The sequence below is a fragment of the Protopterus annectens genome, chromosome 1.part0 (genome assembly GCF_019279795.1).
Source record: "Protopterus annectens isolate FY-2018-M chromosome 1.part0, PAN1.0, whole genome shotgun sequence".
Classification (NCBI taxonomy): domain Eukaryota; kingdom Metazoa; phylum Chordata; order Ceratodontiformes; family Protopteridae; genus Protopterus; species Protopterus annectens.
In genome coordinates this window covers 1295315489-1295341767 of record NC_056725.1, presented here as the reverse complement: position 1 = coordinate 1295341767, position 26279 = coordinate 1295315489, and the positions used below count along the sequence as shown (strand labels likewise).

Below are 26279 nucleotides of genomic sequence, written 5' to 3'. Positions count from 1 at the left end.
CACCCAGTTCAGGTTTGTAAAAGGCAGATCATGTCTCCTAAACCTGATAGACATATTTGAAGCAGTCACCAAAGCCTTAGACGAGGGTAAGGTGGTTCACACAGCCTATCTAGATCTTGCCAAGACTTTTGACACCACTCCCCCACTCTGGAATTATAGATAAACTCACTAAACTAGGTATATATCCCTATGTCGCAAGATGGGTTGCCAACTGGCTCACTGTGAGAACCCACACTGTGAAAGTAGCAGACTCCAAATCCGACTTCAGACCAGTGACAAGTGGAGTACTATAGGGTTCAGTCCTGAGTTCTCCCCAGTTTGGTATCTACTTTTCTGAAGTACAGGCTAACACAGAAGGTCTTTGGCTAAAGAAGTTCACAGATGACTGCAAACTAGGAGCCATAATCGAAACTCCTAACGATGTGGACATCCTACAAAAGGGCCTCACTGAGACAGGTGCCTGGTGTCAAAGCCATGGCCTCAAGCTCAATGCCAAAATGTGCACTGTCATCCCTTTGGTAAAAACTCTGTACCCATGAGCTACCACATAGGTGGTAGTCTACTTAACACTGAAAGTGTGATAAGAGACCTTGGGACACAGGTGGACAGTATTCTCTCCTTTGATAATTACATTGCCACAGTAGTCAGGAAATCCTTCTATGTGGCACACCTCATCACAAAAGGTTTATCATCCAAGAAAAAAGAGGTCATTGCTCCCCTCTACTCATCACTCATTAGACCCATTATAGAGTACAATGCCCCTTTTGGTATGTATCTCACAAGACATGTACAACAACTGGAAAGGCCACAGAAATACCTCACAAAGAGGATTACCAGCCTCAAACAGATGCCCTATGAAGACCGCCTCAAAAAACTCCAGCTTTACTCTGTCGCATATCACCTACCCAGAGGCAATCTCTGCCTAACATATAAAGCTATGTCAAACCCAGAGCTGTTGGACATGCACTACCTAAAGAAATCCCAATCACTCTGAGCTACACGCTCTAGGGACCTAAACCTTGTCACCACAATAAACAGAGCATGCTGGAGGGATAGATTCCTATTCCAGAGACTTCCCATACTCTGGAAAAAACTACCTATCTATATCAAACAAAGCTCCTCATTAGCAGTCTTCAAGAAGAAACTTGATGATTGGATGGGAAATAGGAAATTCATCCCAGGGATCACCTCTGTGGCTCTGCTCAGCAGGGGCACATTCAAATAATTTTCTTGGGTGGCGAAAGCCAGGGTACCTTTATGGCTAGGCTTATACAGGCCATAGGGCCAATAGCCTAGTACCTACCTATGAACCTATGAACTATATTGGACACTTGTGTTTAACTGGAGGTTTCCACCTCATATCTCCACTGACACTGGGGTTCTGGACCAGCTGCACTAACCTGGTTGACAAATATCAATATCTACGGGAATAAAAAAAAAATAGGAATATAAATATAAATGCTTTCCGATATAAAAGCTGAATGGCCTGTTCTGGTATTTGAACCATGCATCTACTGCATATGAGGTCATGACTCTAACCATTCAGTTAACTCAGCTGTGTAGATTTCAGCTATACATTTCTATATAGCTTTTCATTATGTTTAAGCATTACTGAGCAACGCACCATGCAAACATGCTCAGCTATGCTTAAATTTGAAAAATAAATAAATAAATACATATGTAAATAAATAAATAAATATAAAAGGAAAACTGACATTGAAACATTTAATTTCTATGCCCTATAGCACTCAGACAGTGCAGGTGTGTTATGGACACTGTAACACACCCCATGTATAACATAAATACAAAAATTAATAAGTTCTCCCTCAGTAGTGCGCCTTCATTAATATGCAAGATGCACTGCTGAGGGCAAGCTGCAGACACTGCCACCATACAATCCATGTAGGAATTATCCTATTCCTACACAGAGTTTATTAAATCCAGGGGATTATCTTTAACTGGAAATCTTCAACTCTTCCTACAATTAATGTTGAACATTCAAAGTTTAAAGATCTTTACTTATTGGAGAATACTGCAGTGACCCCAGAACTATGTACCTACTATTAAAATGTTCCTTAACTTTTTCCAGGGAAGAGTCTTTTTTCTAAAGGCCAAGGACTAATTATGAATTTACTTAAACATCATTTAAAGACTCTAGTGCTGCGCTATGAATGTTTCAGATGGCTTCTCAGACAGAGTGCATGTAGACAGTGGCAGAGTCAGAAAGACTTTGGGCATGGTTGTATCCGGCCCCACCATTGTTTACATTACTTTTGTGATGAGGGAAATCAGTGCAAAGAGATGAGCTTATTAAATATTCTGCTGGCAACAGAAGCAGGATCTGCAGAATATTTATTATTAATGTGGGGCTGCAAGGAAAGATAAGTGGTTGTGACTTAATGAGGGTTTGCATGATGGCACTTGTAGCAGTAGAAAACAGCTAATTTGAAAGCTTTAAATGGTCATTACACATGTATGTTCATCAATTTTTGACCAAATTAAGGATGGAAATGGAAATATAGGAATGTGATTAAAATGTGGAGGCTAGAGAGGGTAAAACATAAGTTGAAAACCTAAAGAATGAGTAGGATGGATGAGGGGCAGGTGGGCTCATTTTTTGTGGGTAAAGTGACCTTTTTATACATGAAACAAAGGTAACTTGGGGAAGGAAGGAAGGAAGGAAGGAAGGAAGGAAGGAAGGAAGGAAGGAAAAGGAAGGAAGGAAGGAAGGAAGGAAGGAAGGAAGGAAGGAAGGAAGGAAGAAGAAGTTTAGAGGGTTAGGGTAGGTAGCAGGGCACACAAACAAACACAGAAGACAGAAGATTGATGGAAAGATGCTGACACAATAAGGGGCGGAGACATTTGTGTTTGGGAGCATTAGACAAGAAACAGTGGTGGGCATAGTCACAAAAGGGATATTAGTACCAGGATGGGGTGATAGCCTTGACCTATTGGGAATTTTCTTGCCACCCAGGGCTTACCTACTATTGATCCCTGGCTGAGACAGACCAGCCAATGTGGGGCAGGGACACAACTCCATGAGTCACAGGAGGAGGTACTCTCATTGGCTAATGCAGGCATCTCTCCTATGTCAATGAGCTCCCCCATAATGTCTGTTAGTTGCCAATGCATGTCACCTCCAGATGTACTGCCACTGTCAGGTACAAGCACCACTGTCTGATGCAGGGCTGGCTGGTGTGCCTGCTGCAGCTTCTGTAACTGGTGTAGAGGTGTAGCCTGGGATCCAGAGGCTGTGGATGTTTCAATTCATACATATGTTTTCCTTTACAGTGTTGTAGACACTATCCTCAAAATTACAACAACCACCCTCATGAAGATGCAGATTATGGCACACAATAGACAGGTGAATCAAATCTTCAGGCATAATCATGTATGTAAAATCTAAAAGAGAAAACCTTAACATTATTGAGTTACTTGCACAGTCCAACACAGTAATGTCATCAGATAAAGTACATTGAGAAAAAAAGTCTGTGAGAGAAATGTACAGATGCAGTGCAAAAATGCAGCTCATATATTTTCCCTTATAATGATCTATATACTGTTCTCAAAAGTGCATGAACTCCCCCAGCAGAAATTGTCAATGTGTCCATCCATCCATCTTCAACCCTTTTCCCCATTGTTGCACATGGGGTCAGACTGTCACTTCAACAGTGACAATTCCCTAGAACCAAGGTTTACACCACTGGGTGGCTAGCCCTGTCATAGTAATTCATCCATACCACACACTCACATTGACTCAATACATGAATACCAATGGGAAATCAAACCCACACCCATTATTACATGCAATCTGAAAGAAGCTTTAATGTTTTAATGTGGCGAACTACTTGTACAATCCAACAAAAGCCTGGAGTCAAATACTTAGTAATGATGTGATTCAGACAGAAATACAGATACAATGAAAAAATGCTCCCAGAAGTGTAATTCCCTTACAGCTGCTATACTCGTAAACTCAAAAGAGCAGCACCCACCCACACAAAGATACCAATGATGGCACAGTACACAACCTAGGGAGGGAAATAAACTTACAGTCACATCACATCATCCCACCTCCAAAAAAGCAGACTTTGAGCTATTTGCACACAAAGTAAAAGACACGTGCACAGTTACAGCATAAAGCTCTCATACTACCGTCTTTAACCTATAGGACTTAGCACAGATGTACCAGCAGTAGAGAAACACATATGATGAGTCAGACTACAGCTATATTACATGAACAGAATGTTAACATTTAAACCTGTGCTGTATGAAGTAGGTGTTCTCACCCTGGTGCTCTCTAAAGCACTTTGTCCTCTGCCTGTTCAGTTGTTTATTCTCTAGAACAGCTTCAGAGACTGTGAAAAGAGAAATAGGAGTGTATAAGATTAGTGGATTTCACACACTGGTGGATTGCAGGTACAGGTAAGACAAGTATTTGTTTTTGTTTCATCTCTAACTTCAGCTTCCCACTGACTCAGTAGGATGGGATGTCATATCCTCATGTCACTATAATGGTGATAACACTATTCACCAATGTGCAGGATACCAGTGGCACATGTCACTGCCTCTGCCAAACTATTCCAGGCCTCAGGCTTCTACTTAAGGCCTTCATAGCCCACGTCTAACAGCCTGTGGCTGTAATTCTGTTCTAGCCAGTGCAGGAAGATTTTTACTTTCCTCTGTATACCACCTTTGTACTGTAAATGAGCACTGCCTTCTCCCTCACTAAACTAAGACATGAAGCTGTTTCAGGCATTATGCTTTGTTGTTACCCTGGGGTGATGGTCAGTACAAGTGATAAATCTCACAGAAAATGGCAGATATTTCATGTCTACACCCATGCTTTGGTGTGCCAACTGCTGTGCAATGGCGAGCGGCTCATTTGGATGACTGGTGGTGGGAGATCCCAATATATGTTGCATATTATAATGCTTAAACTTTGTACTTTAAGGTGTGAAATAAGCAAGTTCTGTATCTGTTTATATGCTGTCAATAAACCATGTACTACAGCACTTCCATTTCCATGGAGTTAGATGTGGAATTACAGATATCCCCCTGGAGCCACGGGGTGAACCAGCATAAACAGTGCTATTCACAGATGCCTAGGCATGTGCATGGTGCTGAGCAAACTTCAACACAGAGTTTGGGCAATTATTGGAAATTAAGGAATTCAAAAACAGTCATGAATTGAGTCCTCATTTGCATAGACATCACAGCCAGTTACACAAATTTGCATGATATAAGTGCGGACAGAAGGCGATGAGCACGACCATGCAAATGAAAAATTCCTTGAACTGCAGCATCAAAACCTGCAACAGGTGAATCTTTCAATAACTGCTCCTGCAACAACAGATAACTTTTACAAGGCAAGTGCTACTTTTTCAAGTTGCCCTTTTGAACTATGGGAATGTTAGATGCTCTGTTACTTAAGTATATAATGAAATAGCTTGGACATCCCATTAATGGGTTATTGAACAAGTGGAGTGAGAGGAATACTGTCAGTGTAAGGCAATTGTATGTAATTATTGTTAAACCTAATGCAAAACACACTCAACAGCTAAGACTCAGAAAGCATATGTCAATATACTCAGGCTGGCCTTGTCCTATCACTTCATGCAAAACCAGGCTGTGTTTACTCAATAATGTTATGTGCCTGACATTAGGAAAACTGTCTGGGTAGACAAATATGACTCTCAGACAGACCAGCAGTATGATATATGGGCAAGGAGGCAAACAGTGCTGTGGGGGGACGGGGGTTCTGGCCACTCACAACCAACATGTTAATACCATTGTTTTCCATACTTACAAAGCAATCCATAAGAAATGTAGGAAGCAGAAAAACACTGCTGAGTCTGCTGAAAAAGTTACCTGGAAAACAAAGTTCTAGGATATTGAGATTGTGGTGCTACCCCAGGCCCTCCATCTACATGGCCAATGGCTCTTTGTATGGGATGCTGCCAAACGGGCCTACTCAGAATATGCCTGGAAAGACCTGTTGGTGGACATTAATGGTGTCAGTAGCCACTAGCCTGGACTGTACTTATGGAATGGTTTACCACAGGGCTGCTCATAAAAGTGTTGTTCGCTTGGCATGGTAAAGTAGATTAGTAAGTGGGGGTCTGTCATTCAAGCCATATCTCAAGAAGATTTTCTGGCCTGTCTCTGAGGCAGTGATACCTCCATATGGTCCCACAGTACAATGCTGGATACTGGTGCAGAGCTTCACCTGGGACTAAGGGTATCTACTGGAGATGCCTCAGGTGCATACTGCTCTTCTACTGTAACACTAGCTGCAAGTCCTTTTTCTCATTAGTCACTTTCCAAGTTATTAAACTTGTCTGATTTGCAGTTATACAAGGACATCTAGGATTTCACTTGTACGGCCATCTGCACAAGGTATGCTATTTAAATGTTTGGTTTACAAATGCTAATGTTCCTACACCTGACTTTCATGCATACATCTGGTGATGGCTCATACTTTCACAGGGTATTGTCTTTTATTGTGATCACAGATGATTCTCTATATGGCACCACCACTGTGGATATGCCACTACCTGATGCTGGAGGATCTGTCACCTTTAATGAGGGTGGCGGGGATGACCTGACACAGTCAGGGAATACAGAATGTGTGTGTGTGTGTGTGTGTGTGTGTGTGTGTGTGTGTGTGTGTGTGTGTGTGTGTGTGTGTGTGTGTGTGTGTGTGTGTGTGTGTGTGTGTGTGCAAGCGCGTGTGTGTATTGGACTCATAGAATGTGACCACTGCATCCCCTACATGGACTACTTACACAGCCTCTATGCCTGGAGATAGCTAGGAGATGCATTCCACACAGAGATGCAGGTTACTGAAGAAGCTAGCAATCAGGGAAGTACGGTTCCCTATACCAGACATATGTCAGGATCTGCTCCTAGCTCCCTTGGGTGGAGGGTCACAAAGTGGAGAGAGTGCCTTTGCTCACTGGAGACATGGTTACCACACTCCCCAAGAAGATGGTGTGCCACTAGCTGGAACTGAATATGTGGGCAGGGCCATCATGGAAGCACAGGCTAGTAATGAAACAGCCATGGTAGAGTTAATAAAGCTGATGCAGAGTGTGCATGATGACCTATGGGAGTGCATGTCCTGTATGTGTTATTGTTTTGACAGACTAAATCACACATGTGAATGTGCCATGTATTCTCAATCTCATCCGTAGTGAGTGAGGCACTGCTTACAAAGTTGTTTCACTGCAACCTCCATGGATGGTGGCCATCATGGCTGTGGATGCCTGGATCACATTCATGCAGAGCAAGTTTTTCCACTGTGGCTTGTGTTGTAAAGGTGTCTTTGGGGTTGTGGCAGCCACGGCAGTGGCACATCTGCTACTGGACATCAGTAACAGTCACACAACATGCTGATCTACCCAAGGGCATGGTAAGACAATGCAGCTCTTTACACAGCCAGTTCTCATGGACAAGTGTGTGCACAGGATGCCCAGTGTTCTGCCATGCATACTCTGGACCTGTCCAGTAAATTGTTACACAGTGTACTGCAACTACTGCTGAGGCTGTGTCCTAGCAGACCAGCAGACACACATTTACATCACCACAAATTCCAGTACATCACACAGACACATACACACACACACACACACACACACACACACACACACTTGCCCTCGCCATACCCTTTTAGATTAATGCCATCCACCGACCTACACACATTGGAAGCCCATACACACAACCGTAGCCCTGCATTTAATTGTCCTCTGCACTCACACATTTCACTATGAAAGACATTTATATGTGTGCTCGCTCCCAACCTCTGAAAATGATAACTATGCCCTGCCCTTATTACATTGTTACTTGGGCTGTCTATGCCCGATGCACAGTGTGGTCAGGCTGTCCATGGGGAAGCACACCATAGTGCTGGTTTTACCTGCATCATTTTTTTACTGTAGTGTATCTGCTTTACTCTGCTTTACTATGCCTGAAGCTATGTGCAGACCTCTGCCTCTCTGCCACTGCCATGGCATACTGTACCTGCTTCTATTTAGCGTGATCAGCCACTGCTGACCTCTACACCATCTCCACGTCTGACTCAGTCTACACTGCCTGGTGTGCTAGATAATGCTTCATCTACAACTGCACCCCCCTGCACTGTAACTGCCTCCTAAGTATGATATTGTATAACATCGCACATACTGAACACCTTTTTGCAGACATGCCAAGATGACATTGCAGGGCACCAGTGAATAAATTCAGGCAGAGGAAGTGTACCTTCAGCACTCCAAGCACGTGCTCAGTAATGCACATTGTTTGTAATTGGGCATAATAGTACCTCTTGTCTACTTCATTCTATGGATTTCTGATGAGTGCCTTGAGCCAGAGTTCTGGACATATTCAACGTTGACAATAAGATGCTCCTGGGGAAGTCACTCCTTGCAAATTGTTGGCAGAGATCACAGGTGTGCCATATGTCGGAGTCATGATAACTGCCTGGGTGGTCTGCAGACACCTTGTAGGTTATACCCTGTGCATTACAGACTACCTGGCAGTTTATATAGTGACCTTTCATGGATCACATATGTCCATCCCAGTTCACCAGGTGGTGCCTTTATTTCAACATGGGTGCAGTCCATGGCCCCAGTACTTAGGCAATGGTCTGTATAATACAAGTCCCACATAGTGTTTGCTTCATCCTCTGTGGCACATGGGAACCACATATACTTTCCCCATACTGAAGTATGGCATTGAAAAAAGATGGAGTATTCTCAAGGCAGATGCCTCAGATACCCCGACTGTGTCCCCAGAAGGTCATTGAGAGGTCTCAGTAACAAGTATAAATAAACCACACACAGCTTGGTAAACAATGAGACAGGCACTTCACAACTCCCATGGGGTAGCAGATGAGGCCAACACATGTCCAAATGTTTTGTATGGTCTCTCGATTTACATGGTACTGGTACACAATGTCCTTGTAGTGAAGTCCATTAAATGTCAAGTGTGTTTGGTGACATTGTGCCTCTGAGGGTGATAAAATGAACCAGTGGGGCTTATAATGGCAATAACAGCTTGCTGCAGATACATATTTGCTAATGCGGTGACAACTCCTAACATTTTATCTCAATGTCCCTTGGTATCAACATGGAGATTTGTCAGTGTTGCTTTATATGAGTTGTGCAGCTCCACAGCATGGCATTTATACATTTCTGAATCACTTTGCCATCTTGTTTTACCTCATTCGGGTACACCAACCACTCTCATGTTAACTGTGCTGAAAATTACTATGGCATTACATGGCCAATATCATATACTGTGGCCGGCACTGCTGCTTGGCATTTTCTGTAGTGGCAAGTATGCCTGAATCACACACTCCCTACATGTGGCTGCTTGTCATGTAAATTTACTCACAGAAATGTGATACAGTTTTCTAAATCCAAGCAAGTGTTCTTTATTAGATCAATTTTGCAGTATTCATTACTTCTGGGACTTCACCCATATGTCTAACCATTCTTCAAGAACATAGGTTCCATTATCCTAAATGGCATATGCCTGACTGTACTCATGCCAGATCATGATGCTATAAAAGGAATGTTTGCCTGTGCCATCTATTCCCTTTCACCTCGTGACACAAGCATTTAAGAATGCTACCTAGTCCGTGTGTGTGTGCTAGATTATTTTAACAGTGACATACTGAAATGTTTGCATGTATGATTAGTAAATATACACAATAAGAACTATACAAGTGCTTCAATTCACTCTTGGGTAGATCAACCTCTTCAGTGTCTAAAGTACTGCAAAATAATGTGTTAATACTGAATTTCTGTATTGTTCATATACCCACGCTAAATTCTTCAGTCAATTATCTTTTCCAAGTTATATTCATATTCTATTTTTTCTGTATATGCCTACTAAACATTTACAGCACAGAAGGTACCCTTGATTCAGAACATCGTGGCAAAATGGTAATAATGGACGTGAGTAAAAATATCACCGCAACATGATTAAACCAGTCACACTAGTAACACTCCAACAATGCTGATAAATTCATACATGGGTTCTCAGACATACCTTACTGATCAGCAGGCTTCACTGGATTTTATCTTCCTCACAGTTTATTCCAGAACCATTAAATACATTTATGCAGAAGGAATATATTGAGACTTGTACACAGACAACTATATGGCATACAACTGAATGCTAACTTTTACATATCTCAATTTTCATGAAAAGTAAATACATTCATTTATTTTGATTATTACGTTACCATTTATTGCTTGGAATTCATTGCATAAAAATCCAGCTTCCTCGATAATCCTTTCCTCTAATGACTTCTTCCCTAATCCAAAATTCCTCAAGGTTGAAAGTGTAAACCTTCTTTGTTCTTTCCATGATCTTCCATATCGAGCGGATACAACCCCTGCAGGGACAGAATACTGTAAGCTTACGTAATTATTTTATTTACAATCTAAGGCAGAATTCTCGCAGTCGTGGCTAATGTATGTTTATGTTAAATATCTGCTAGAAATTTATAACCATAGTTTTCTGATATGATATGCTGTTGTATATTGAGGTAAATCCAGAATAAACAAATTACTAAACATTTACATAAATGTTCAATGAGCTGGTGAACATGCAGTAAGTATATGATAAACACCCAAATTCATTTCATGTTTTCTCTCTTTCCTGACTTCATTCCCTGATTTTTTTTTTTTTTTTTTTGTGGAGCCTTCTTGCAAATGTTCTGTCTTCCTTACAACCAATCCATTTCCAGTAAATGCCTGTAAACTTAATAGAGTCATTCATTTTTTGATCAGCAGATTGGACCTCTCCTTAAAATAATTAAAATAGCATTTGCATCATTTGTTTGTGTAAACGAGACATGAACTACAATAAATACTACAAACCTAGGGACATAATCCAGGTGAGGTGGGGTTATGGATGAAAACAAGGAGCAATGTTTACCCTCCACAGAATGTTACTATAAAGGAATTAAATTAGGAAATGACATAAGCTAATAATATATACATAAGGTGTACCTGTAAGGTGTCATATCTGTAGTGTTTGTAATGACCAATCAAAGTGTCAAACAGATCTGTCCAAAGTATGGTTTATCAAAAGAAATAGTACTAGATAAAAATAAAAATAAAAACATAGCCACAATCTATGCATAAGGAAAAGTCCCCTCACCAGCCATATGAGGTCTTATCTTCATACCTCTTGATAACTAAAATAATACATTTTTGAGATTACTACAACGTGGATAAAAACATACCTCTTGTCATCAGTTGCTCTCTTGGACAATATTTACAGAACTGCCATTTTAAGCTAATTTTTACTAAAATGGATGAAATGACTGGATATCCTAAAACACTGACTAGATGTCTAAGTATAATACAGTGAATATCTTACACAAGGAGCACTAAATGGGCAGAGATATTCGTTGAGCATGATCTCGTGGCAGATGTGTGCTGTAGAAAACCTATCTGAGCTGGGCCATTTTTGGGAGTTTGCCATTTCCACCAGTGTGGTGCACTCTCAGAGTTGGTATATTTAAGTAGGGGGGTATGGGGGGGTGAAGTCATTTTTTTTTTTTTTTTTTATTGTTTGTTTTTTTTTTTTTAGAACAGTAATTTGTTTTTCCCTGGGAAAAAAATCGGTGCTCCCTGTCTTCGCTATTTTGGTTGTTCAACATTTTGGGTTTGATCAAAGAGCATTTGCTCTTATCAGTTTCGATATGCTGATATAGACCCATAGATGGCACTACCTATACTTAGCCAGAAGAAATATCAAACCTGCTGGCCGATAAATTCAGCTCAAATTTCACCTCCTCATCACCTCCTATCACTCCCCATGAAATACCACTCTACTATTCCCTTGCTTGTTATCACAAAAGAGCAGGTCATCACTGTGCTCTCTAAAGCTAGAATCACAGCATCAATGGGCCCTGATGGAATACCAGGGTGCTTACTGAAACATGATCTAGCAGACCCATTCAGATCTGCATTTAGCCACAGTTTCCAGACAGCATTTGCCCCAGTAGAGTGGAGGACTGCATAGTCATCCATTTGCACTGGGGGGGGGGGGCATCAATGGATGCAGGAAACTACCAACCCATAAGTCTGACTAGCTTCATATGCAAGGCTATGGAAAGGATAATCATACGCCTGATTGACAATGACATAGGAAACCTCCACTCTAGAACCAACCCAGTTCAGCTTCATCAAGGGCAGGTCATGCCTGCTCAATCATCCGGTAGACTTTATTTAAAAGGTCATCCAGGCCATGGATGAGGGTAAGACAGTGCATGCCATGGATTAGGGTAAGACGGTGCATAATGCCTACCTTGACCCGACCAAGGCATTTAACACAATACCCCATTGGGGTACTATAGTTCAACTCAGAAAATTGGGCATAAACCTCTGTATCAACAGATGTATAGTCAAATGGCTCAAGGATAGGACACATGTTGTTAGAGTGGGGTAATCCATATCCAGCAAGAGGCCAGTCACCAGTGCAGCACCACAGGGCTCAGTATTGGGATCCCTGCTGTTTGGGATGTACTTTTCAGATACCAAGGCAAATATAGATGGCCTTTAGCTGACCAAATTTGCTGATGATTGCAAATGATGTTGATAGCCTACAGAAAGGTCTGATACAGACTAATAATTGGTGTCAGAGCCATGGCCTCAAGCTAAATGCAAAAAGCGCACAATAATACCCTTTGGAAAATCAAATATCCCTGCAAATTACAATATTGACAGTAACCCACCATGTTGACCTACATTTTTTTTCCATTTTCACAGACTCAGCAGGAACACAAGACTAAGCTTTTGTATGGTGATTGATGGTCACTTGTTAATAAGAGGGAAGCAGAATATTCAAGGTCGGTGTTCTGCATGTCATATACAATGTCCAAGCTGATACAACACACAAATTCTGGGACTGATCTTGAGTTAGTGATGTATGGGAGGAGCAAGGCACATAACTAAGATCTGTACTATAGCATGGATAACTGGATCCTCATCTTTTCTAAGTGCCTGAGAAGTTTACCAATAAACCTGAGGGCAAGGGTACTACCAGTAAAAGTAATTATTAATTTATGTAATTCCCCTCACTGGAATTCAGAGGTGCTCCTCTTTGTCTCTAACCTTTGATGCTTCATTCATAGGTATGAAAGGTTACTGTAGGCAGAAACATCAAAAAGGGAAACCACACCACAGAACAACATACGTTTACAATGATTACTAGTATATGCTATTCTACTCTGCAAGTTGGCCTATTTAGGAACCTAGTTTGCTTTATGTCCAGGTAAGGTTCCTCTCCATTTAATATCAGCTTGGCTTGTACATGTGGTTAAGTAGCAATTAACAAATGTGTTTCATCAATTGTATATAATGCTGTCTCATGAAGCTGATCCTTCTGTAGCATGGTACCAGTTTATACGCTGGTGCTGTTGTTCATGTATACAGTATGGTAATTTAATGCTTCATTTGGTTTTCATCCTTTGATGGTGTTACTGCTCATTGTTTACACATGTTACAGTTTTATAATTAAAAAAAAATCTGTGATTTGATATAGTTCAGATACCAAGCATTTTATTTGACCTTTCAGATATCATTTGCCTAAATAAGCTATAAAGATTATTTTCCCATCCCCCATTTATCCGACAAGCATACCAAAGACTAATCTGTCTTCATTAAAAGACTAGAAATATACACACTGGTCTTACTTCTCACTGTGCCCATTTCATAATATGGGGTAAACATTTACCAGCTGTTAGTAATTTAAAAATTTTAAATAAACAATTGAAGTTGTGACTTGTGACCATTATGCACTCAGCCTTTCATTTGACTCCCAAGGGTTAATCTTTTAATAACAAATGAAGAAAAAGAAGACTGGAGAAAACCACTAAACAGTGATCTGGCTTAATAAACAGGCTAAGTGCTAAAGCTGCCCTGTTAATTTATTGTACTCATTTAACATTTGTTTACTGGGAAAGCCCGATGGTGTGGACCCATTTTCAGTGGAGGCCCAGGGAGAAAAGCTCCACATACTAAAACAAAACAAGTTATAACAGAAACAAGTTAACAATCTGTATAAACACATTATGACAGAGACTAATTATACAGTGCTATAGAAACAGTAACAGACAGAGGTGATACAGATTATGCAGACTACATATATAAATTAAATGCTTGTACCAAGTAGAAAATTTAGTGCCCAGTGAGCTATATGTCACATGGTAAAACATGAGCAGACTAGAAGGAAATTTTGCCTGTCAAGCTAAGTTAATTTCTTTCTAAAAGAATACTATGTGGAATACATGAAATTGCTTTGTAAGGACTGTGTTAGTATTAATTAGGAAAGTAGTTACAGGTATAGGAAACAGAAAACTGCTTTGTAAGGATTGAGTTAGTAGTAGTTAGGAAAGCAGTTACAGGTATAGAAAAGAGAAAATTGCTTTCTAAGGATTGTGTTAGTAGTAATTAGGAAAGTAGTTACAGGTATAGGAAACAAAAATTGCTTTGTAAGGATTGGTTAGTAGTAATTAGGAAAGTAGTCACAGGTATAGGAAACAGAACATTGTTTTGTAAGGATTGTGTTAGTAGTAGTTAGGAAAGTAGTTACAGGTATAGGAAATAGTAGAACTATGTGTAACCAAAGGTGGGTTACAGACTGATTGTGAAAAGTAGAGAGAAATTATAAGAATTTAATTTCTTTTTTAACTGGGGCTGTTACATGATCATAGCCAGTGACAATTGGTCTTTGAATCTTTTTTAATGTGAGTGCTATTAGTTGTAGTTCTTAAATCTTAGCCACATAACTAGAGTATAGAGTGTTTCCAGAGGTGTTTGTACTTTTGGTGACCATATGTCCATATACTCACTTGGCATGGCTTAGCAGAAGTCACCTCTTATACACTATCTGGGCAACCCTTGCTAGCTGTAATGCACAGTGAAGTATGTATTTAGTCAGTTATAACTGTGAGTGCATGCTGGGTATACATGACATGTTTCCTGCTTTGGCACTTGCTACAGTCTTATTATATGGCATGATTCCTTACTTACCAGGTCCTTTATTGCCTTTTAGCATGTGCGGCTGATTTGTTATGCTGTCTGTATCTATATATTATGTATGAACCTTCCAAACTTTTATAGACATGGTGCCAGAGAAGACTGCAGAGGTCACCACAGCAGTAATTTAAGCCAGTTTGCAGAAATCAGTACAACTACACTTTGTCAAAGTTAGTTTTGTCTGATGACTTTTGATCAGTTTTGTTTGACTGCAGGTTCTGAAGCTTTAATGGCTTGACTGCAGTGAGCTTGGAGTGCCCTGTAGTGTTTTTGTTTTCACTTTTCTTCACTGCAGCATAACCATGGGATAGGTAAGTACACATTAGAGGGTACAGTGGGGCCCACAACTAATTTTTCTCTTTTTATGGTTTTGCAAGTTATGCTTGTCAGTATTCAAAAATCATTGTAGGATGAATAGAAGCAACTCAGGGAAGACAGCAAAGGCAGTATTTCCTACATTCAGCCAACAAAACACCATTGGGGATTGCTTCTCTGTCTTAAATGAGATGCTTGGAAATTAGAACTTATCATTATGAGCAAGAAGCTGTTTTTAGGTTCATAGGATCATAGGAGGTTACTAGGCTATTGGCCGTGGGGCCCTTACAAGCCTAGCCAAGAGTTTATCTCCCCCCACAAAAAAAAACCCAGTCAGCACATGTTACCCTTGTCAATGAGGGACACAGATGGAACTCCTGGGACAAATTTGTGGTTTCCCTTCCACTCATCAAAGTTGCGCTTGAAGAGGGTCAGCGAGGTACTCTGCTTGACATGTACGAGAAGTCTATTCCAGAGACGGGGCAGCCTCTGCGAGACAAACCAGTCTCTCCAGCAGACTTTGTTGATATCGCATACTAGATTTAGGCCTTTTGAATGGGTATTGTGCGAGGAGTTAGACTTACAGATATGGAGCATCTCTAGTAGGACAGGGTCCGATATTGCCTTGTAGGTGAGACACAGATCACCTCTGAGCAATCTATACAATACCTAGTAGAGTGATAGTCATTTGAGCCTGTCCACATAGGACAGGTGTTGGAGGCCATAAATTCTCTTTGTGAGGTATTTCTGTGGCCTTTCCAGTTGCTGCAGGTGTTTGGAGAAGTACATACCAAATGGGGTGTTATACTCAATTATTGGCCTAATGAGGAAAGAGTACAGAGAGGTAATAACCACCTTTTTTTCTGGCTGCAATCCCTTTACTAATGAGGTGAACCAAGTAAAAGGCCTTTCTGACCACTGTCGCTACATGAAGGTCGAATGTAAGATTGTTGTCAACCTGAGTACCCAGGTTTCTCACCACAGGTTGTGTGCTTAGGGGGTTACCCTTGATGTGGTTATCAGTAGGGGCCATGTTTTTGCCGAATGGTATGATAATACTTTTTTTGTGTTTAACTTAATTGACTTTGGCACCAGTCATTTGTTGCTATGAGACCCTCTTGCAGTATGTTAATGGCACTTGGGGGAGTCAATGACAGCACCCAACTTACTTTAATCTGCAAACTTGGTCAGCTACAGGCCCTTTGTATTTGCCTTGACCTCTGAGAAGTAGATGCCAAACAGAAGGGGTCCCAAGACAGATCCCTGGGGAACACCACTAGTAACAGCTCTGCTGTCGGAGGAAGAGGTGCCTAATTTGACCTCATGGGTCTTATTGGTGAGCCATTTGGCAACCCACCTGATGAGACAGGGATTTATGCCAAGTAGTGTTAGCTTTTTGATGATGCCTGAGTGGGGGATTGTGTCAAAGGCCTTGGCCAAGTCAAGGTAAGCTGTATGTACCAACTTTCCCTCATCCAGGGCCATGGTGACAGTCTCAAAGAAGTCATTCAGGTTCAAGAGGCAAGATCTGCCCTTGATGAATCCAAATTGGGTGGGGTCAAGTGCTTGGAGATTGCCTATGTCCTTATTTATGAGATCCATAATAATATGCTCCATGGCTTTACATATCAAACTTGTCAAGCTAATGGGGTGATAGTTTCCCAGGTCAGTAGTGGCACCAGCTTTGTGCAAGGGGATGACAATGGCAGTTGTCCACTCTGCTGGAATGAAGCCTGTACTTAGGCTGTGGTTGAATAGGATGCTCAATGGAAAAGCTAGTTCTTGCTGAAGATGGTGCAGAATGCAGCCTGGGATACTATCAGGTCCCATGGAAGCTGTGTTCTTTGCCTTGAATAGGGCCATTAACACTTAATCAATGGAGATGTGAGATGCAGGACAAGTACTGGGGATGTAGATTGGGCCTTTGGGGGGATAGGGGGTGAAGTTTGCGCTGGACCTATCAGCTAGCAGGTTGGCTAAGTCAACAGGATCAGTGTAAGTGGTACCATTAAGCACTAATTCGGAACAAACCAGGACTTTGCTATGGAGGTTCCTGACATGACTGAAGAAGGCTATGTGGTTTCCCTTTGTTTCAGAGGCTAGTTTCAATTCATAATTAGCTTTCAAGATTTTCACTAGTGATCTAATTTTCTTGTTAAGGATGAGGAGTGAGTTTTTCCAATTTGGAATTTTTTCCTTTTTACCCTTGGACAACAGTTTCTTCCTTTTTTTGTAATGCCTGTTGATACAGGATGTCCACCAGACAGGTTTGTGTTTCCTTGAGGAGCAGGTTTTAGTTCTGTTGTTCCAGGTTACAGCCATCCCTTTGACAATACAAACACAGATAGATGTATCTGTATAACTTCACAATTTATACAAAACTTCACAATTTGTATCTAGTAAAACGAGAAGCAGCTGCTCCAGTTTTACATTAAAACAGACATTTTGAGACTGTTTAAAACACACTTCAAATTAATTGACAAGTTTTCTGTTGGGTATGGTTGAGACCATGCAGTTGTACAGGTGCTTGTATACTGCATTGGTATACTGTTCTGCATAGTTGTCTGCATCCTCTGAGGGGGAGGCAGCCCTTAGGAGGTTGTAGTCAGCTTTTGAGAAGTTTTTTAAACTGGTTATGGATGGGGGGGGGGGGTTGAGTGGGATAGAGACTTTGAATGAGCCAGACCAATGATCTGAGCTCACCAGGAAAAAACAGACTATGGAAGTGGTGCAGCTGTCACCCATGTTGGCGAGAACCAAGTCCAGAATATTATCTCCCCTTGTGGGAAATGAGACAAGCTGGTCTAGTGTGTTAGAACTGATGAAGTAAAGGAATCATTGGGTGAGTGCATTAGTGCAGTAATAGTTCACCCAGTCTATGATGGGGTAGTTGAAGTCACCAAGGATCAGGGTGTTAGGGGTACCTTGATGGAGTCAGGTAGGTCCAGGTAGGAGTAGTGGGTGTCCTGAGTCATGGAGGGTGTCTATAGCTGGCTATAACTTTGATGGGTGTCTTGCCAACTGTCAGTTGCACCTGGAGTAATTCCAGTGTGTCATGCTGGCAGACCAGTTTGGAGGTGTGCCTGTCCTTAATGAAGATAGAAACTCCACCACCCTTAATCTTTCCTACCTCATTTTGGGCTCAAAAAGAGTGGAATGAGGTATATTCTGGTAAGGCAGGGGTGCTCTCCACAGCTCTGAACCAAGTTTCCGTAACCGCACAGACAGCTGCATATTCCAGTGTGAGGAGTGCCTCCAGTGAGTGCATTTTCAGGTTAAGGCTCCTAGCATTAGGCAGCATGACTTTCAATTTGCTTTGTGACAGCTCTTTTATGTTGGAAGATTTGTCTTTGGGACATAGCCTAAATAATGCACAATGGGAGAGCCAAGAGCTTTGGCCAAGATCTGGAATCTGAGGGGGTGACAGGTGGAGGCCATCTCTGGCAAAGCATTGAGTCCTGTCAACCATGTCATCCCAGGCAGTCAAATACTGGATCCCCTTGGAAAGCCACCAGAAACTAAGCCAATTGTTGAGGTAATTTTTTTTGTTGGTATTGTGGTATCATTCTTGGTGAAGGTAGGATGCTGCTTAGGGCTAGGGTCATACCTGCCTGGGACACATACTCTGAGAACTCAATCATGTCTCTCTTCATATAGTACAGGGAGGTATGTCCCAAGTCATTCACACCAACATGGACAATGACGGAGTCATACTTGTACTTGTTGTGGAGAGACTTAAGTGAGTGCGTGATGTGGAGGATTCTGGCATCCAACAGGCAATTGACCATGACCTTCCCAGTGTTGAGCCTGGTGAGGAGAACATCAGTGTGTCTCACAATTGAGTCACCAATGACTAGTATATTTGGTTTATTGTTATGTCTTATGGGCTGCATTGGTTTATTGTTATGCCTTATGGGCTGTGTTTGTGAGACACTGGCATGTTGTCTGCTGTGTGTGATGTATTTGGTGTTGTGTGTGTAATGTTTATGAATGTGTTTTGGGGTCTCTGTTGTTTAGGTAAGTTTTTATTGAGGACCTCTGCATAGGTGGGTGTGCGTTGTGCTTGGCTATGTGATGTGGTTGGTATGGTGTTTGTGCTGGCAATCTCCTCTTTGTCAGGAGTACTGGTTGTGGCACAAGAGAGCATGGATTCCAGGTTACTGATGTAGATGTATTTCTTACAAGTAGAATAATTATGTGCTAGGAGAAGAGGGCTATCAGTGAACATGAGGCAGTTTCTACACTGTCTCAGTATGTCCATGTCAACCAGGCTAGCAAGAGAAACTGATGGGAATTGTCCAGATAGTGTTCTGAATACTTGGCGGACTTATGGAGAGAGGGTTTTGATAAGGGTTTGTCCACAAGAGTGTAAACCATATAAACCTTTATAACCATGAAGTAACTGTTCTAAAGCACAATTGCTAAAACCAAAACTAAGATGCTTAGAACAGCAGATGCATTTAAGCAGGCTACTAACAAGCAGTAATAAATGCAGAAAAAGAGCACTTGAACACTTAAGAGCACACAGCAAAGCAAAAAAGGTAATAAAGTAGGTAGAACACAGTTACAGTAAAAGCAGATGAATAAAGTGTAATTTTTTTTGATAAGTGGAGAGGGAAGAAACAGAAGATAATTCAAGATTAAGAGACTAAGGTAGGTGGAACACAGTTACAGTAAGAGCAACTGAATAAAGTGCATTTTTTGTTAAGTGGAGAGGGAGGAAATAGAAGATAATTCAAGATTAAGAGACTAAGGGGGTTGTGCTTCTCAAATGCTCTCTCTGTACACAGTAGACAGAACTGATGAGGTGGGACTGGTAGGAGTGTCTGAAATTAAAGAAGCAAGGGGGTAGTCCTTCCCAAATGATCTCACTGTACTCAGTTGAGGGAGCAAATGAGATGGGTCTGGGAGGAGTGTCCAAATACAAATTTACAGCAGGAGAGGTCAATTCCAAAGCCACCAAGTTTAAGAATACAACAACACTTGGGAAGAAGGGTGGGAAACACAAACTGCAGAGAGAGAGCGACCACCAATATTCAATTAATATTCAACAAAATAAATAAATAAATGCAGTACAGTTTTGTTAACTATCACTGAAACAGAACGAGTGTTTCCAATAATTCTCCAAACAAAAACAAAAAGTAAAGAAAGGGATTATCCTATCGCAATTCTGTTTATATTATTACAAGTATTTTACACTATAATTTGGTTTCTTTACTTACTGATTGTTTTTTTCTTTTACTGCACTTCCCTTGTCTTGGGTGTAGCCCCGCTCCATTCACCCTCACTGCGCTCGGGCTCACTTCGCTCTTCTGCCACCCCCATTTCCACCCACCCCCATATCATTTCCTTTATACCTAACCTCCTACCAAAAGACTCCCCCCTTTCCTGTTACTGCACCTTAAACATAACACCTGTCTTCCACAGTTATAGATACTACCCTTATATACACTCCACTCTTTCTACAACTAAATAATGTGTTGCACACAGCCAACCCAACTACTAAAAACATTACTCTATCCATTAGCAATCTTCACCCAACTCCTATTTTCCAACCTAACCTCTTACCACACTCAGCTTCATAACCACACTACATCCCCTTGGCAGACAGAACCCACAGGCAATCCCATCAAACTAAAAAAACTTTCCTATAGTGCCATGCAACCTTACCAACTCCCAACCGTTTTCTTACTCACACAATAAACTGACAATCAAAATAAACTCTCACACTTCTCAGAGACAAAGTAAGATAATTCACAAATTAAGCAAACTCTACCGACACCTACTCCATGCACTCACTAGTTGTGGAGGCATAACCCCAATCCAGGACCCATTACATCAGCCAACCACAACTTAAACCAGCTAAATGCCCTATACCATAGACCTACCTCATCTCTCCTCTTCTTAAACATCAATGCAAAAAGTATACTTAACAAAATTCAGGACCTTCATGATTTACTTCCCCTATATAAACTAGATATCACTATATTAACTGAAACATGGCTTAAACCAGAACACCACAATAATGAAATTACTGCCCATGGCTACAATATTATTCAAAGAGATTGATTAGAGAAAAGGGGAGGGGGTTTAGCAATCTTATTTCAAAATCATCCCACCATAGAACAACTGGACTACAATAACCAAGAAGTCAAAGATGTAGAATTAATCCTTGCCAAATTAAAAATAAATTCCAACAAACACATAATTATTGCAGGTGGTTATATTCCTCCCAGCAATGACATAACTGTAATGGAAAGCCTGCTTAGCTGGATGTCTAACTCCCTTCCACAAGAAACCATACTATTAGGGGACTTTAATATTGGCTGGCTTAACTGCTCCAGCCACAATCCCTCTGCCTTTATAAACCGCTACAGGTTTACCCAAACTATAACCACCCCCACTATAATTGACAAAACATCCAAACGCCAGTCAATCTTAGACTGGATCCTGGTACCTGACCCCACTTGTGCACAGCTATCTGGCTGTCTTCCAGATAGTCTAAGTGATCGTCATCCAACCTACCTAATTAGGAACAGAACCCAAACCATCACCCAACCCATCCTTAGGGTAGTTTGCAAGAAAAAGAACTTTATAGCTACTGACTTCATTCATCACTGCACTAAAAAGCTGCAACTGGGCCCCCCTAAAACAACTATCTCTAGACGAAGCCGTAGAACACTTTAACACAACCTTCCTAAAAATCTTAAACCATCATGCACACTTCTGAACTATTAGAATAAAAACTAACTATGCCCCATGGCTAAGAAAAGATACTAAAACTATAATGAAAGATAGGGACAAGGGCTGGATTCAATATAAAAAAAAACAAAACCACTAGTTTGAGACAAAACTATCTTGAACTCCATACCAAAGCCAAAAAGCAAATCAAATTAGACAAAACTAATTACTATAAAAACTTGCAAGAAAAATATGCTCACAATCCCCAAATATTCTGGGCTACTCTAAATGGCATACTTCAGCCAGGAAAATCCACTACTCCATCCCCAGTGCTACAAAATAATCTTGAAAACATTCCCACACAATTTAACAAATTATTTACCAAAACTGTCCAGACCCTTGCCAATGCCCAAAACAGTACTTGTAGCCCCACACCAATAAATACCCCAACCTACCCCAATATTCAAAACAATACCTCCAAATTGAACCTTCACTCCGTGTCCACCAAGGTAATCTCCAAACTCCTTAAAAAACTTAAATCAACCACACTAGTAGCTGACAACCTACCAGCAGATTTCCTTCAGACATCAGCTAATGCTATAGCCTATCCTGTCTCTAGTCTCATAAATAGGTCTCTATCAGAATGTAAAGTACTCACCTCTTGGAAAACATCACATATCCTTCCACTGCACAAAGGAAGTAACTCCTTAGAGCTCACCAATTATCATCCCATTGCAATCCTATCACCTTTGTCCAAAATATTAGAAAGAGTTGTTCATACTCAACTAATACAGTACCTCCAAAATAACAACCTTCTCTCCATAGCCCAGCATGGATTTAAACCTTCCCACAGCACCACCAGAGCGCTACTATCATTCACCAACATAGTTAACCACCATAGAAACAAGGGTCTATTCGTATCTTCCATATTCTTAAACTTATTGAAAGCCTTTGATATAGTAAACCACAGTATGCTTCTTGAAACTCTATCTATCCTAAATATAAGCCCCTCCTCTATATCATGGTTCAACAGCTACTTACAGGCCATCAGCAAGCAGTTCTCTGGCAAGACCAACTGTCCCCCCTGTTACCAGTAACCACACGAGTCCCTCATGGGTCTGTGCTTGGCCCCTTGCTATTCTCTCTATTTACTAAACAGATCTCTTTATCCTCACCCTCTGCATCAATAGTACAATACTCAGATGACACTACCCATATTTGTGCTGTCCCCACCCTAAACAAACTGCAATCCCTAACCAAAAATACCTTCACCCTAGTTGAAACTTGGTTCACTAACATCAAACGTCTTCTCAATCCCCAAAAAAACAAACTAATTCTTTTTGACCCAGGCAGACCACCTCCCCTAAATAATAATTTTGCCATCAACTCCAAGGATAACATTCAAATCAGCCCAACCACTCACACCAAACTGCTAGGTGTAGAAATAGACAATAACCTGAAATTCGACATCCATATTTCACAAACCATCAAGTAAGTATACAAAAAACTTAGACTCCTTTACAGGAACAAACACTTTATCACTAAATCTACCAAAGCAACCACTGCAAGGACTCATCTTCTTTCCATCCTCCTATATGCCTTTCCCATCTTGACTAATCTCCACCAAACCGATCTAAATAAAATGGAATCTTGCTATAACAAGATCGCCAAGTTTGCTACCGAAGCCACATATAGGTCCCACCACTGCCCGTCCCTTAAGCAGCTCAACTGGCTGGAGTGGCCTCATATACTACTACTCAATCAACTATCTATTGCACACAAACTATACTGCTTTCCTGATATAACCCCAGCACTTCAGCAACTTATACAGCCCCACATGCCCTATACAGCCTTACGATTTAGTAACCAGAATCTCATAACTGCCATCAAGCACAAAAATGATGGTGGTAAATCCCTCTTTGCCAGCATTATTGCCAAAAATTGGAACTCACTATCAAGCCATATAACTTCTATCACCTCCACTACTCATTTCAAAAAACTCCTGAAAACCCACTATCTAAATAACTGGCTGTGCTCATGTCAATCCCCAGGATAATTTCATATCAAGACATTGTTTCAGAACTTCAGCTATGTATAGACAGTTTTCTCCTGAAAGCTTGCCAACCCGCTGATATTTACCTTACTGAACTTATTAATAAATTAAAAAAAAAGATTGTCTACTGTAAGAGTTGTTTAGCTCTGCCACATTGTTTATCAATGCTTTATGTAAAATCTATTAATGCTCTCTCATGTATTGTCATGTATTATATTGTATTGTTTTGTTTTTCTTGGAGCTTTTCTCCCCGGGCCTCTGCTGAAAATGGACCTGTGTCCAGTCAGACTTTCCCGGTAAACAAATGTAAAATAAAATAAATAAAGTGCAAAAAAGTATACTTATATCAGCTTTGTATGTCCAGATGCTTGTAGAAGTCACAGCCAACTAAACAGCTCTGCTACTGAGCACAAATCAGCATTTTCCAGGTTACAGCCATCCCTTTGACAATACAAACACAGATAGATGTATCTGTATAACTTCACAATTTATACAAAACTTCACAATTTGTATCTAGTAAAACGAGAAGCAGCTGCTCCAGTTTTACATTAAAACAGACATTTTGAGACTGTTTAAAACACACTTCAAATTCATTGACAAGTTTTCAGAAATGATTTGCTTGCCTTCCTCAAGCAAACTAAGTTGCCTAACTTATCTACAATACAGAAAAGAAACAAGTAATTTCCAGGTAAAGTTACCATTATTTTTCATGATCTGCAAACTTTCTATACTCAGAATCAGATTACTTTTATGTAACTACTTAATGCTTCTTGAGCTCATCTCTTCAAATGATATACCGAGGGCTACTGGCTCTTCAGGGAAACCTGACAGAAACTTTGAAGTAGTTAATACAAAAGTTTTATCTGTATAACATTGCTTTAGACTTGAATAAAGACAGTAAAATGGATCAGGTTGCTGCGTTTCAGTATCAAGCAAGTTATGATGCAATTAACATTGTTAACACGGTTAACTAAACAGCAACAGTCTGACTTGGATAATATAATGCTTAAGTTTCAGCAGTACTATGACCCTGAAAAGAATCTGCCATATATTCTTTATCTGTTTTCCACTACAAATCAGGGTTCACAAGACAGTATTGAAGGGTATGTAACTGATATAGACAGACAGCCAAGGTCACTAATTCTGTTGATTTACACTATTCTTTCCTGAAGGACAGAATCAGATGTAGTATCAAATGAGACAGATTGGGAAATAAACCTGTGTTTCAAATGGATTAAACATTAGAAAAAAAAATGAATTTGTACAGAGCAGCACAGTCAACCAGTGCTCAAATGAAAAATATTAGCTGAAGACTTAGCCAAAGCCTGCTGATAGAAAAATGCTAGCTACGTAGAAATAAAAGTCTCTGCCAGGTCTAAATACAACAAGAAATTTAAAAAACAAACTATCCTAGTGGTCCTTCAACATAACTGAACTCTACGATAAAAGAAAAACAATCCTTAAAGTAAACAGCAGCTCTAAAGTCCCTCATATTAAGGAAAACATCAAAAATGTGACTAAAAATTCAAAAAATACTATTAGGTCTACTAAATCAGTCCATGAAGCATCCGAAGCTTTGGGCAATTACAATTCCTTCTTTACCTACATTAGGAAATGAAGAAATAACAGCCAAACATGCTACAAACGTATTCATAATGGCACCAGCTACTCTGACCCCAGTAAGACGTTACCAATATACTAGCAAACAATTTCAATGTGAATTTTACTCCAGAGGCAACAATCTAAAGCCTTCTTATCCCTGAATTTCTCAGACTTCCCCTCATTATTAAAGAAGATGCACTGATGGTATTTCTTCAAGACCAAAATACTTCCTCAGTGGGACCTGACAATATACCTGGATGTTTAAAAGACAATACAAAAAAAGCTCAGACAGGACCACTCCTCGTTTACCTTCATATCGTCAATCACATATGCTTGACCGACCACATTGTTAACCCTCTTTCCGCGGCACTTCTAAAATGTCAAATTAATGTCGAATTTTGACATTTCTGGCTGCGCCACACCTCCACACCAGTGCTACCATGGGTAAAAAGGGGGGAGAGTTAGCCGTTCGCATATGTGGTTTTCGTCTTTTGGTACGTTTGCACTTCGGTGTTCGCGGAAGTGGAGTCAACCTTTTTGAGATCACCATTATGAAGGTAAACCCCACTCCT

General features: G+C 40.7%; 1 protein-coding gene across 1 annotated transcript in view; it reads right to left on the bottom strand.

Moving 5' to 3' along the window:
• LOC122801321 (cytochrome P450 2D4-like) overlaps window positions 1-26279 on the bottom strand; it is a 719831-nt gene that overhangs the window by 631230 nt on the left and 62322 nt on the right. The window contains exon 3 of the mRNA XM_044070893.1: window positions 10247-10399. Coding sequence (XP_043926828.1) covers window positions 10247-10399 — 153 coding nt within the window. The remainder of the gene's footprint in view (window positions 1-10246; window positions 10400-26279) is intronic.